Genomic DNA, 12486 nt, shown 5'->3' on the forward strand with positions numbered 1-12486 from the left:
CTCCGGCTGCTGTTGGGCCCCCGGCTGCTGTTGGGCCCCCGGCTGCTGTTGGGCCCCCGGCTGCTGTTGGGCCCCCGGCTGCTGTTGGGCCCCCGGCTGCTGTTGGGCCCCCGGCTGCTGTTGGGCCCCCGGCTGCTGTTGGGCCCCCGGCTGCTGTTGGGCCCCCGGCTGCTGTTGGGCCCCCGGCTGCTGTTGGGCCCCCGGCTGCTGTTGGGCCCCCGGCTGCTGTTGGGCCCCCGGCTGCTGTTGGGCCCCCGGCTGCTGTTGGGCCCCCGGCTGCTGTTGGGCCCCCGGCTGCTGTTGGGCCCCCGGCTGCTGTTGGGCCCCCGGCTGCTGTTGGGCCCCCGGCTGCTGTTGGGCCCCCGGCTGCTGTTGGGCCCCCGGCTGCTGTTGGGCCCCCGGCTGCTGTTGGGCCCCCGGCTGCTGTTGGGCCCCCGGCTGCTGTTGGGCCCCCGGCTGCTGTTGGGCCCCCGGCTGCTGTTGGGCCCCCGGCTGCTGTTGGGCCCCCGGCTGCTGTTGGGCCCCCGGCTGCTGTTGGGCCCCCGGCTGCTGTTGGGCCCCCGGCTGCTGTTGGGCCCCCGGCTGCTGTTGGGCCCCCGGCTGCTGTTGGGCCCCCGGCTGCTGTTGGGCCCCCGGCTGCTGTTGGGCCCCCGGCCTCAGGTCGTCCCCCTGCCGGTCGCCCTGTTGCTGCCCATCCTCTTCCCGCCCTTCATTTTCTTTTTCACCACTCTTCTTCTTTCTTGTTTGCTTCCCCCAGCCAAATGCCCCGATACTGGGCGTCTCTCAGCTGACCGCTCCTCAGCTGAGTCCCCCTCCCCCCAGCGTTAACCATTTCCTTTACTTGCGCACGCGCAACTTTTCGCGCATGTACAGTTGCGCACCTCTTCTTGGCTCTGAGAACCATTTTTGAAGTCCGCCGGTCGGGAGGACACCGTTCCTCTGGGGACTCACTAACATCGGAGATTGGCCGCTTCTCTCCACGGTGGTTCTCTGCTCCGACGTACAGGTAAGGCCTTCTCCAGTGATTTTCCTTCTTCCCTTTTCTCTGTTATTCTTACTTTTACTCTTTTGGGTGCCATCTTCTGTCTCTTCTCTATAACTTTATATTTCTCTTCCTGTATTTTATGTTTATTGAGCTCTGTTTTTTCAAACTTTTTTCTTTGGAGAGGGCTGGTTCCACCCGACCAGCCACTACTCCATCACCTGACTCCTCTCACCCACAGACTTCTTGAATAAATCTCAGCTGTCAGAATCTTAACTTGCTTTGTTTTTTGTACCCTCGTTAGGCTTGTGGTTATTGACCTATACAGTCTTTGTATTTTTTTAAATTCTGCAGCCTCACATCTGCTTCTTGACAGTCACATAATGTTCTCTGATTCTTTGTTTTTCCTGCTCTTCCGACATGGCTTTAATTTTATTCCTGGCTTTATAATGGCTTCTGCTCAAAATGGCTGACGCCCTCAGCTTGAGAATTCCTTCCCCACACTCACCACTATTCTATCTTCTTTTAAAAGGTATTGAACCTATATTTGATAAGTCTTTGCTCATCTGTCAGTTGGTGTCAAATGTTTTTTTTTGGGTTTGGCAATTCTCTTTAGAGCTTTAGGAAGTTGGATTGTATTTGGCATCATTGGTTGTTAAAAGACTTTTTTTTGTAATTATTATTGAGCTCTGGACCATTTTGCTGTGTAAGCTTGTTCCCATCAGAGTTTGGACTGAAACTATCAAAACAGATTCTGTTGCAACAGAACTGGAAGACTGATGTGACAATCGGTTCTATATATTCAAACTACTCCAAGCTATTTTCCTACTGAATTTGGAGAATTATGATATCATTTTTGCTATAAAAGTTACATTTTTGCAAAGTTCATCAGGCTTCCAATTAAGAATGGTCTGTATAATTTGGTGTACAGGTATTGCAAAACGAGAGTGTTCCTATGGAACTTTTCGTAAGCTGAAATGGTGTAAAGTGAAGAAGTGGTTACCATCGATTTTCTATGGGAAAATATTTTGAGCATTCCCAGATCCAAAATATAACCCGCCAAATTATACAACATTACGCATAAAACCTAAAATAACATGAACATATAGTAAAAGCAGGAATAATATGATAAATATACAATCTATAAACTAGAAATAATAGATGTACAAGTGTAATTTCACTTACCAGAATCGGGGAAAACGGCAGCTCCACTGGCTGCTTTTTTAAAAAAAAGAAAAATCCTTTTGTAAAAGTAAATACAAATTTCTTTGTAAAAGTAAATTTCCATAAAGTGAGTATTCATCAAATGGGGTATACTTGTATTTAGTTTATTGCATGATCTTGTTCTTAAAAATTGATTTTTTTTCTGACATTTTTCAAATTGTTAATTGGTCTTTTTCACTTTTCTTAATTTACTGTATTATAGTGACTGATCAGTATTGTTTTGAATTTTTTTCAATAGGTAAAGCTTGTGAAATATATCAGTAAGCAGTTACAGTGCAAGCGCAAGGTGCAGCCTGGTGAGAGAACTGCTCAACTGGAGAGCTATCCTCGACTAAGTGACTGGTTCCATACCATCAACTTAAGAAAAGAAATATTACAGGTAGGTTGAATTATTTTATTACATATATAACATTCACAGGTAAAGAAACAAAATGTTTTACAATAGCTTTCAAAATCTCATGAAGACTTAAAGTTTCCCTCCATTTGGAATGTCTGGATGTTGAAGCAAACAACTGCATATGTACAGGGTATTAGTCGATACCATGTTAAAGTTAACCCCTTATGTTTGGGCCCCAAATCTAGTATATTCCATTGTGTATAAAAGTTGACCCCCCCCCAAAAAAAACTCCCTATTTTTGGCCCTGGCTGCCTGTCCTCTGGAGCTCCTGACGCCTAGACCACGGACTCTCGCCTAGGCCCTGGTTGTCCACCCATTGGAGCTCCCAACACCCCAAACTTAGACTCGCCACCTGGTCCCAGCCGCCCATCTGAGCTCCCGACACCTCAAAAAACCCAGGTACTTACCGTGGTCAAAAGTAGTATGCATGTAATAGTTGACTTCCTAAATTTTACCCTAAAAACTGGTCCACAAAATTTGACTATTGCATACTAGTATTTATTTAGTAGAATTATAGAGCCTCTCAAGCAGATGCTAAATGGGCCTTTTAATTTAAGGTGTTAGTTCTCTTGTGTTTTTACAGAAAATTCTGCAGTTCGGTTGGTCTCTAATTAATGCTGTTTGTAATTGTCATAATTTTTAAAAATTTGAATGTACAGCTTGATAACAGATCCTTCTGGCCCATGAACCTGTGCCCCCAATTAACACACCTATTAATCTACAAACTCCCATACATTTCTAAGGGTGGAAGGAAACCAGAGTACCCAGAGGAAATCCATGCAGATGTGGGGAGAAAGTACAAAGTTACAGCCCTGGATTTGAACCCAGGTTGCTAACTTTGTAATAGCGTTGCTCTAACTGTGCTTTCCTCTGAAAGATATCTTTGCATATTACTCTAGGCTTCTCCACTGGTATTGTGGCATTTTCTATGTTTTGAACATGGAAAATATTATAATGTCTGCTGCAAAGGAAGGGTTGTTCTAGTCATTGCTGTCCATTTGCTGGATATTGTCGTTCCTGTCTGCAAACCCCAAATGGAGTTTACATAAAGCTTTTGCAATTCTGGAATGTCCCAAAGCTCTTTCCAGTCAACATGATCATGATCTGATGGACTATTTTAGTGGTGTTATTCAAATTTTGGTGGTGTAACTAAAATATCAGCAAGGCCACTGGAGACAATTGCCCTGCTCATCTGAGGAAAAAGTGTGAGGGGAATTTTGTCATCTGGCTGAGACGGATGGGATCTCTGTGCAATGCCTTATCTTGAAAACAAGTTAACACCTGCAATTTATTCACAGTATTGCAATAGCCATGACAGCCCATTTCTTTTGAGTAACCACTTAAAGTAGAGCGATGTCTTTGTCACTTTTCATCCCCTCTCCTCCAATCCCTGCAATCCAGTCTTTTAGTGTTGTGTTGGCACAAAGGATTGAACAGCAATTTTGCTTAGTTTAAGATAAAGATCTAGCAATGAGCTTGCATGGTGTAGTTAAGTAAGTTTTATGCAGGTTATATTAAAAAATTCACTGCCATTTCACTTTCTATTTACTTCAGTGTATACCCCTACTCCAATCTTTGCCTTTATTAGTTATTAGACTGCAATCTTGAGCAGAAAGGACATCACTTTTTCCAGAAAGAACTTGAAGTGTACAAAGAGACATGGATAATTTTGAAATGGGAGAACTTGAATAATCTATTTTCTGTTTTTTGAAAGTGATGTGTAATGTGTTGTCCTTGGACAACAGGTGTTGTTCATTGATTTGTGTATTTTTATTCAATTTTGAACATAAGCTCTGTTGGCTGTGGGAACAAGGGATGCAGGATATTTGAATTGGATTGCGCATAGATTTAGATTATCCCAACAAAAGGAATATTAAGATGCCTCACTAAAAGCTTTAAGTGTCTGAGATAGACTAGTGATGAAAGAAGCTTGAAGTGTGTACCTGTTCTGTGAATACAAGGCTACACACCAATAAGCTATGAAAATTACTGAACTGAACTATTTCGTTTGTTATCATGTTAATGTGCAAAAAAAAAAGTGGCACTGCTGGTGCAGACCCATGGAGAGCGGGGAGCAACGACACAGCACTCCTGTGGGGTTCAATTGCTCAGTCCGACTACCGTTCGCTTCATACAGGCTTTGAGTGGCCTGTTAAAAGAGCAGATGGTAGTTTTATTTAAAATCCCACGATTGCGGGATCCACCCAAAATGGCGGTGCCTATGATCGGCAGCAGTCATGAGGGTTGCAGAGCGGAGGACTGGTGCAGTGCACCAGAAAAACAGGGGGACCATCCCCGACTGAGAAGCAACAGAGGAGATGACCCATGGAATGGTGACCATGGCAGCGGACCAGTGAGGGGCTCTGTGGCTGAAGGACCCACACAGGCTGTTGGTGGCTCGAGGAAAGTAACCCACGCAGGCTGTGGGCTGCTGGAGATATGGACAAGGGACTCACACCAGGGTGTGGACTGCTGGAGAATAACTTGAAATTGACTGAAGGGGAAACAAGATGTGAGAGGGTACTGAAGGGTTCCTAATCGTATTGGAGGTTTGGATCTGGAACTTGGGTTGCTGACGATTTGGACTGGATTCTGAGTGGCTGCGGGAGTGCTGGAGTTGAATCCACGGGCACTCAGTGACTCTGTGGGAAACTGACTGTAAGAGGTGCTTCAGGCAAACATATAGAGTAAAAGAGAGACACAGGTAAATATAGGACCGATTGAAAATGATGTTGGAGAAATTATATTTGGTAACAAAGAGATGGTAGAAGAACTAAATGAGTATTTTGCATCAGTCTTCACCATAGCAATATACTTGATAGTCCGAGATCTCAGGGAATAGAATCAAGTAGTCAAGATTATTAGAGAGAGAGTGCTTAGTAAGCTGAATGGACTATAGATAATTCTCCCAGATCGCATGAGGTGCACCCACGGGTTCTGAAGGAAGTGGCTTTGGAGATGTGGAGGCATTGGAATTGATTTTCTAGAAACCAAAAGACTCTGGCATGGTTCTGGAGGATTGGAAGGTTGCAAATATAGTTTTGCTGTTTTTAAGAAAGGAGGGAAGCAGAAAAAAATAAATTGTAGGTCTATTTCTCTGACCGGTAGTTGGTAAGTTATTGGAGGCCATCCTCAAGGATGAGGTTATGAAATACTTTGAGGTGTATGGCATGATGAGTCCAAGCCAGCATGGTTTCATGAAGGGAAGATCCTGCCTGACAACCAAATGGAATTTTTTGAGGAAATCTCAAGTAGGATGGACAAGGGAGAGGATGTGGATGCTGTATATTTGGATTTTCAAAAGGCCTTCGATAAGGTGCCGCATAAGAGGCTGCTTAATAAGATGAGAGCCCATGGAAATGACAGGAAAGATATTAGATTGGGTGGAGCATTGGTTGAGAGGCCGAAAGCCAAGGGCAGGAATAAAGGGATCCTGTTCTGGTTGGTTGCCTGTTACTTGTGGTGTTCCTCAGGGGTTGGTGATGGGGCTGATTCTTTTTACAATGTATAATTGATGATTTAGATTATGGATTGAATGGTTTTTGGAGAAGTTTGAAGATGACACCAAGGTGGGTGGTGGAGTAGGAACCAAAAGGTTGCAGAGAGACCTGGACAGCTTAGGAGCATGGACAAAGGAAATAGCAGATGAGATACAGTGTTGCAAAATGTATGGTTGTACATTTTGAAAGGAAATATGCAGGCAGATTATTATTTGGATGTGAGAAAATTCAAAATTCGGAAGTTCAAAGGGACTTGGAGGTCTTCGTGCATGATAACCTAAAGGTTAACAACAAGGTTGGATTGGCAGTTAAAAAAAAGCGAATGCTATGTTGCCATTCATTTCAAGAGATTTAGTGTATGTAGAGCTCGTCGAAAGAACCAAAGACTTGTTGATCCAAACCAAGGCTTTTATTAACAAAAGACAGGAGCTCTTCACAGGTGGCCGACCAGTCCGGAATGATCCGACCTGGCTAGGGACACAACCCTTTAAGGCCCAGACAATAGGTGTGGCTTAGTTCTCAGCCAATCGCTGTAAGCACAGTCTAGATACAGTAACTATATACACTATATACATTGATGATAGATCTGTCCTATCACAGTGTGAGAGAGTAAAGAGGTGTTGATGAGGCTCAATGGGGCACTGGTGAGATCTCATTTGGAATACTGTGTGCAGTTTTGGGCCCCTTAGAAGGGAATGTAATAATGTTGGAGAGAGTACAGAGAAGATTTACCAGGATGATTCCTGGAATGCAAGGGCTACATATGAGAAGTGTTTAGCGACTCTTGGACTGTATTCATTGGAGTATAGAAGAATGAGAGAGGATCTCAGAGACATTTCGAATGCTGAAAGGATTGGACAGAGTAGCTGTGAATAAGATGTTTCCTTTGGTGGGTGAATCCAGGACAAGAGGATGCAGTCTTAAAATTAGAAGGTAACCATTTAAAACAGATGAGGAGAAATTTCTTTAGCCAGAGGGTTGTGGGTTTGTGGAATTCGTTGCCACATACAGCTGTGGAGGCAGGATCATTGGGGGAGTTTAAGGGGGAGATTGATAGGTATCTAATTAGTCGGTATCAAGGGATGGGGAACTTAGAACTAGAAGTGAGAACATTTTAGCTCAAGGTGGATTTGTGGAGCAGACTCAATGGGCCGAATGGCCTACTTCTGATCTTTTATCTTGTGACACTTTTTAATGCATGACAATAAATTGAATCTTGAAATAAGTTCAGACTGAGAACTTTTCAATAAATTTGTACAGTTATTTACAGAGCTTGCTTGGGATTCCAAAATAGGTGGCGGGGAGTTTGCTTTAGATTTTCTGAAGTGAAATATGGTTTATGCACAAGGCACTTGGCTGAAATGATTGACACATTGCAGTAGTAAATAATTTTTAACAGGCAGTTTCTTGGAGACCTGATTTGATTTGATGAGATTTGATTGCACGTGTAGTCAGATTCTTGCATTTTATACTGCAATTTTATTTTATTTCCATAGAGAAAGCCTATTTTTGGAATTTGTTTTAATGTTTGGATTTGAAGCTTTGGGGGGTCTCATGTTAAGGGTTGTAAGAGCTGAACAATTTCAGTGAAAACAATCTTATTTCAGGATACAAAAAAGTATGGCTAAATCAATCAAATGTTTAATCGGATTTTTAAAGATATTGCCCAGATGTTCCTTGTGGCTAATGGTATCCTTTGGCATAACTTGAGGTTAATTAGAGATTAAATGTTGGGTGAAATTTCCGCTGATATGATCCTACCTTTGAGAAATTAGGTCAGAAGAAGCAAAGGGCATCTTTGCCATACTTTGGACCCTGTGCAGTAGAATCAAACTTAATGTTAACAAATAACTTATCATGTGAAAAGTAGATATTTATTTTTTCCATGTAATTTAAACTAGGGTCACTATCTTTGGGAATGTTATTCATCTGTTCATTCAAGTCTATTCACATGTATTTGTCTTTTTTGCTTAAATTGTCAGCCTACTGAAATTATCAGCATGGTAGACGGGACCGTCTTGACGGTAGACGGGACCGTCTTGACGGTAGACGGGACCGTCTTGACGGTAGACGGGACCGTCTTGACGGTAGACGGGACCGTCTTGACGGTAGACGGGACCGTCTTGACGGTAGACGGGACCGTCTTGACGGTAGACGGGACCGTCTTGACGGTAGACGGGACCGTCTTGACGGTAGACGGGACCGTCTTGACGGTAGACGGGACCGTCTTGACGGTAGACGGGACCGTCTTGACGGTAGACGGGACCGTCTTGACGGTAGACGGGACCGTCTTGACGGTTGCAAATGTGCAACTATTAAACAGGAAATGTGGTTCTGAGGAATGGAACTGAAAACTTTGCTGCCACTCCTTTCTAGCTAAGAACAAGCTTAGTCATGTTTGTGTTTTCTTCAGCATGTGATATTTTGATGCCTTTTTTTTGCTCTTGTGCAATTTCTTGGATAGCATGTCCTGACTAATTATTATTCAATTCATGACGTGGCAGTTTTAATGCGCAAGAGTATTGAAGTGAACTGCAGTTGTACTCCTTGTGCCTTCCTCTGACCCGTGGTTGCAAAAAGATAAATCTGTGAAAGATTTCTCCTTGGCTGGTCTCCTTCCTCAAGAATAGGCTGCTTGAAGAGCATCTGCAACATCGCAGAGCTCAGCATGTGAAAGATTGGCTGAAGTATCCTGCTATCCCATTGTCAGAAGTGCCAAGTGGAAGATTCATCTGGCTTCCTCTGAAGATCCTCACTATCCACAGAAACCTGTATTTCATCAGATATCCATGTTATCACAAGAAACACCCGAGGGCCTGAAAGGAAGAACAGGTGAATGAATACAATGAGGTTAATATGTGTTTATATAACCTGGAGGATAGTGATAGGAGCTGAATGTGGAGAATACTAATGTGTTAGAGCATCTTGAGATCACGAAAAAGATATTGTTGCAACTTTTGAAGAGCATTAAGGTAGATGTCACCAGGACATGATGTGATATATCGCAGGTTATTGATTAACAAATTTGTATCCTCATTAGCATCAGGTGAGGTCTTGGAGGACTGGTGTGTGTTCAGTGTTGTTCATTTGTTCCAGAAAGAAAATCCAAGCAACTAGAGGTTGGTGAGCCTCATCAGTGGTAGGGAAACTATTGGAAAGGATTTTTAGGGGTAGGATTTGTGCACTTTTGAAAGTTATGGTCAGATTATGTCTTTAAGGGATGCAATGTCTGACAACTGTTGAATTTTTTGAAGTGACTAAGGAGGCTATGAGGGTAGGGTAGTGGATGTTGTATATCTGGACTGTCATTAGGCATTTGACAAGATCCTTCATGGTAGCTGATCCACCAGGTTCAGATGCATAAGATTGATAGCTTAGATTTGAAATTAGTTGGGTCATGGAAGACAGTAGTGGTTGAAGGGTGTATTGTAGATCTGTGTCCAGTGACACTTAATAGGGACAGGAGTTCAAAGGTAAGGGGAATGTGTGCAGTTAATGGCAGGGCTCTTAAAATCATTGATATGCGGAGGTATCTGAATGTTCAGGTCAATAATTGTTTTTTTTAAAACATTTTTTTATTTTTCACACTATGAACCATACTGACCAAAATACATAGACATTTCCCTCTTGGATATACACAGTGTCATTTTTTCCCCTTTTCCCCCCTCCCTTCCCTCCCTTCTTTCCCCCCCCCCCCCACTCACTCAACGTTCAACATATATGATACATTAAACCCATTAAACAATGTCAGGTCAATAATTGCTTGAAGTACCACGTGATTAGATAGGGTGACATGCTTGCTTTCATCAGTCAGGGCAATGAACATAAAAATAAGGAAGTAAAGTGGTAGCTATATAAAACTTTGATTAGGCTGCACTTGCCGTGTTGTGTGTAATTCTGGTCGCCCCATTACAAGGATCTGGAGACTAAGAAAAGGTACAGAAGTAGATTTACCAGGATGTTGCCTAAATTGGAGGGTATGAGCAAGAAAGAGAAGTATATAAAATTGAGACCTATTGAAAGAGAAGGTGGTCAGAATCTTTTTCCCCCAAGGTAAAAATGTCCTGAAGTCTCGTGTTTAGGGGGAGGGGAGGGAGTGGGCAAGTAGTGTAATGGAGATGTGTGGTGCTTTTGTTTTAAACTGTGGTAGGTCACAGTAGAAACAGGTACAACAGAAGTGTATAAGAAGCTTCTAGTTCAACACATGAAATTACAGGAAATAGAAGCATAGATCATGTGCTCGCAGAGTTTTAGTTCAACCTGGATCCAATGTTTTGACCCAGACTTTAGGCCAAAAGACCTCTTTCTGTGTTGGTTCTGATGCAGAAAAGATGGTGGGGACGAGACAATATCTTGTCGAACTAAAGACCTTTGCTTCAGAATCAGTCATGACCTAAGCAGAATTGTTCCAAACAGTAATAATTATTTTATCTCTTCCACGCCACTTAAGGTCAAACGCTTACCTAAGTCATTGCCACTTCCTTTACATCTGTTCAATGCTTGGCAAAGATTCTTTCAATGGAAAATCCTGCTTCAAAAGCCTCAGAATATCTTAGACTTGAGATGAGGGATGTATAAAAGGTATATTGACCTGCTATCAAACTAATTAGATTGAAGACAGGCTTAAAAGGATCTTGTTGACTAGTTTTATTTTTAGCTGCCACATATGTAAAGCATGAGTAGAAGAGCTTAAAAAAAACCACTTGTTTGTTTCTAATTTAGTTTTATTTGTCATGTGTCGTGGGGATTGGCTGCAGATTTCAAAGTCTGTCTGAGCTCCTTAGACCAAGGTCATCATCCTGGTGTAAATATAATCTTTTAATTATTTGGTTTTGTCATTTTACCAGCTGTTGTATGCAAGTTTAAATCTCTATGCCTTATGTATCATTGCTCGGTTTAATGTACATTTTTGCTGAGATATTTAGTATTTACATGAGGAAACTTAAAATGAGAATTTTATTTTCTCTTCCTCATTGCCCCAAAATTTAGTGAAACCATTGACTTAAACTTAAAAGATCCTCTGAGTTCTTGCAAAGAGGTCCATTTAAAATAAAACTTAACTGATTTGTCATTTGTGCCAACAATTGTAATCTAATAATTGTTGGGCATTGCAATAAAAAGTTTTTCTTTTGAGTCCATTTGATTTTATTGGATTGTAATCAGAAATCCTTTCAGACTTTTCTCCCTCTCAACGCAAATTACCTTTACCTTGCTTGCTGGCCTTTCTTGGAGAGGAGATAGACTTCAATTTTAGTCATTTATTTTTAAAAGCATATTTAATGTTCATTGCCTCCATTTACCTACTGGTAAACTAAACAACAAATAGCTGCACATCATCATAATTCCTGCAACTACAGTGAAACCCCAGTATTGGAATTCAAACAACTGACAGCCTCCAGCAAAAAAAAAGAAAAAATAATTAAAAAATTAAAATAAACAATAAAATAATAGGTTGTACTGACTTCTCCAGGTGAGCTACTAAATGAATACACCAGGTCAGCAAAGACACTTTATTTGAATTTGCCTCCAATTTTAAATCCCTCCCGGCCCAGTCAACCAGAAGTGACATCCCCCTGTGCCTGCCACTCACCTGCAGGGCTCATGTCTTGAAGACGCTATCTTGAAGGTGAGTACCCAACTCTCCAGTGTGCTGCGACCCAGCCTGCAATGCCGCAAGCGCCCCCTCCCCCGGCGAGGTGAGTGAGCAGTGACCAGGCACGTGGCATTGTGCAGCTGCTTGGCGAGCCGTGCGGGTGATGGTTCAGCCCATTGCGCTATGCGACCGCTCAAGGTAAAAAAAAAATGCAGGGTTAAAATTATAAGAGTAAATGTTCTCTGAAGTAACAAACTTTTGAAGATGGGAGTAAATATTCAGCCAGTGGTTGCCTTGGTTGTGATTTACTCATAGCATCATCGCAGGATGAAAAGCTGGTTGATGCTGCTCGCTTTTGGGGTAACTCTCTTAAAGTGTCTCCTTATCCCTACTTGATAAGAGTCCCCCTGGTCAGAGGCTTTATCTGTAAACTTATGGGGGGAAGTGGGGATTAATCATCAATAATGTTTTTGTTCATCTTTCAGGTGGCTCCGTGGAGGGGGAGATACCTGCAGATGTAGCGACGGTTAAATGTTTTCAAAGAATGTGACTGAAAATAAAATGCTTTAAGGTTTATATATTCATGCAAGTGAAGTTTGTTCAGTGTATGTATAGTATTTTTGTCTTTTAAACTGTTGATTCTTAACGTAGGTGTATTAGGCATTGTGAGAGTAAGTCTCAAGCAACATCTACCAATCCCCATAGGTGCCATATACCAGAGGTTTTACTGTATTTAAGTTATTTCATTCTGGGTATGATCTTCTGTATTCCTTTGTGGAAATTGAAATCC

General features: G+C 42.4%; 1 protein-coding gene and 1 long non-coding RNA gene across 15 annotated transcripts in view; both read left to right on the plus strand.

Moving 5' to 3' along the window:
• Positions 1-12486, plus strand: part of LOC138749636 (kinase suppressor of Ras 1-like) — a 118643-nt gene that overhangs the window by 52564 nt on the left and 53593 nt on the right. For all 13 annotated transcript variants that reach the window (XR_011348790.1, XR_011348791.1, XM_069911299.1 and 10 more), the window contains exon 2: positions 2445-2585. Coding sequence is in view for 10 of the 13 variants with exons in the window: in XM_069911299.1 (XP_069767400.1) it covers positions 2445-2585 (141 nt within the window). In the remaining 3 variants the exon portion in view is untranslated. The remainder of the gene's footprint in view (positions 1-2444; positions 2586-12486) is intronic.
• LOC138749639 (uncharacterized) lies at positions 8633-12272 on the plus strand. 2 transcript variants are annotated; one of them, XR_011348793.1, is made up of 2 exons: positions 8633-8935; positions 12182-12272. It is a non-coding gene; the product is annotated as an uncharacterized lncRNA (long non-coding RNA). The 2 variants fall into 2 exon arrangements; XR_011348794.1 differs by lacking the exon at positions 8633-8935 and adding an exon at positions 10812-10907.

The sequence above is a fragment of the Narcine bancroftii genome, chromosome 14 (assembly GCF_036971445.1).
Source record: "Narcine bancroftii isolate sNarBan1 chromosome 14, sNarBan1.hap1, whole genome shotgun sequence".
In the NCBI taxonomy this organism is placed as follows: Eukaryota; Metazoa; Chordata; class Chondrichthyes; order Torpediniformes; family Narcinidae; genus Narcine; species Narcine bancroftii.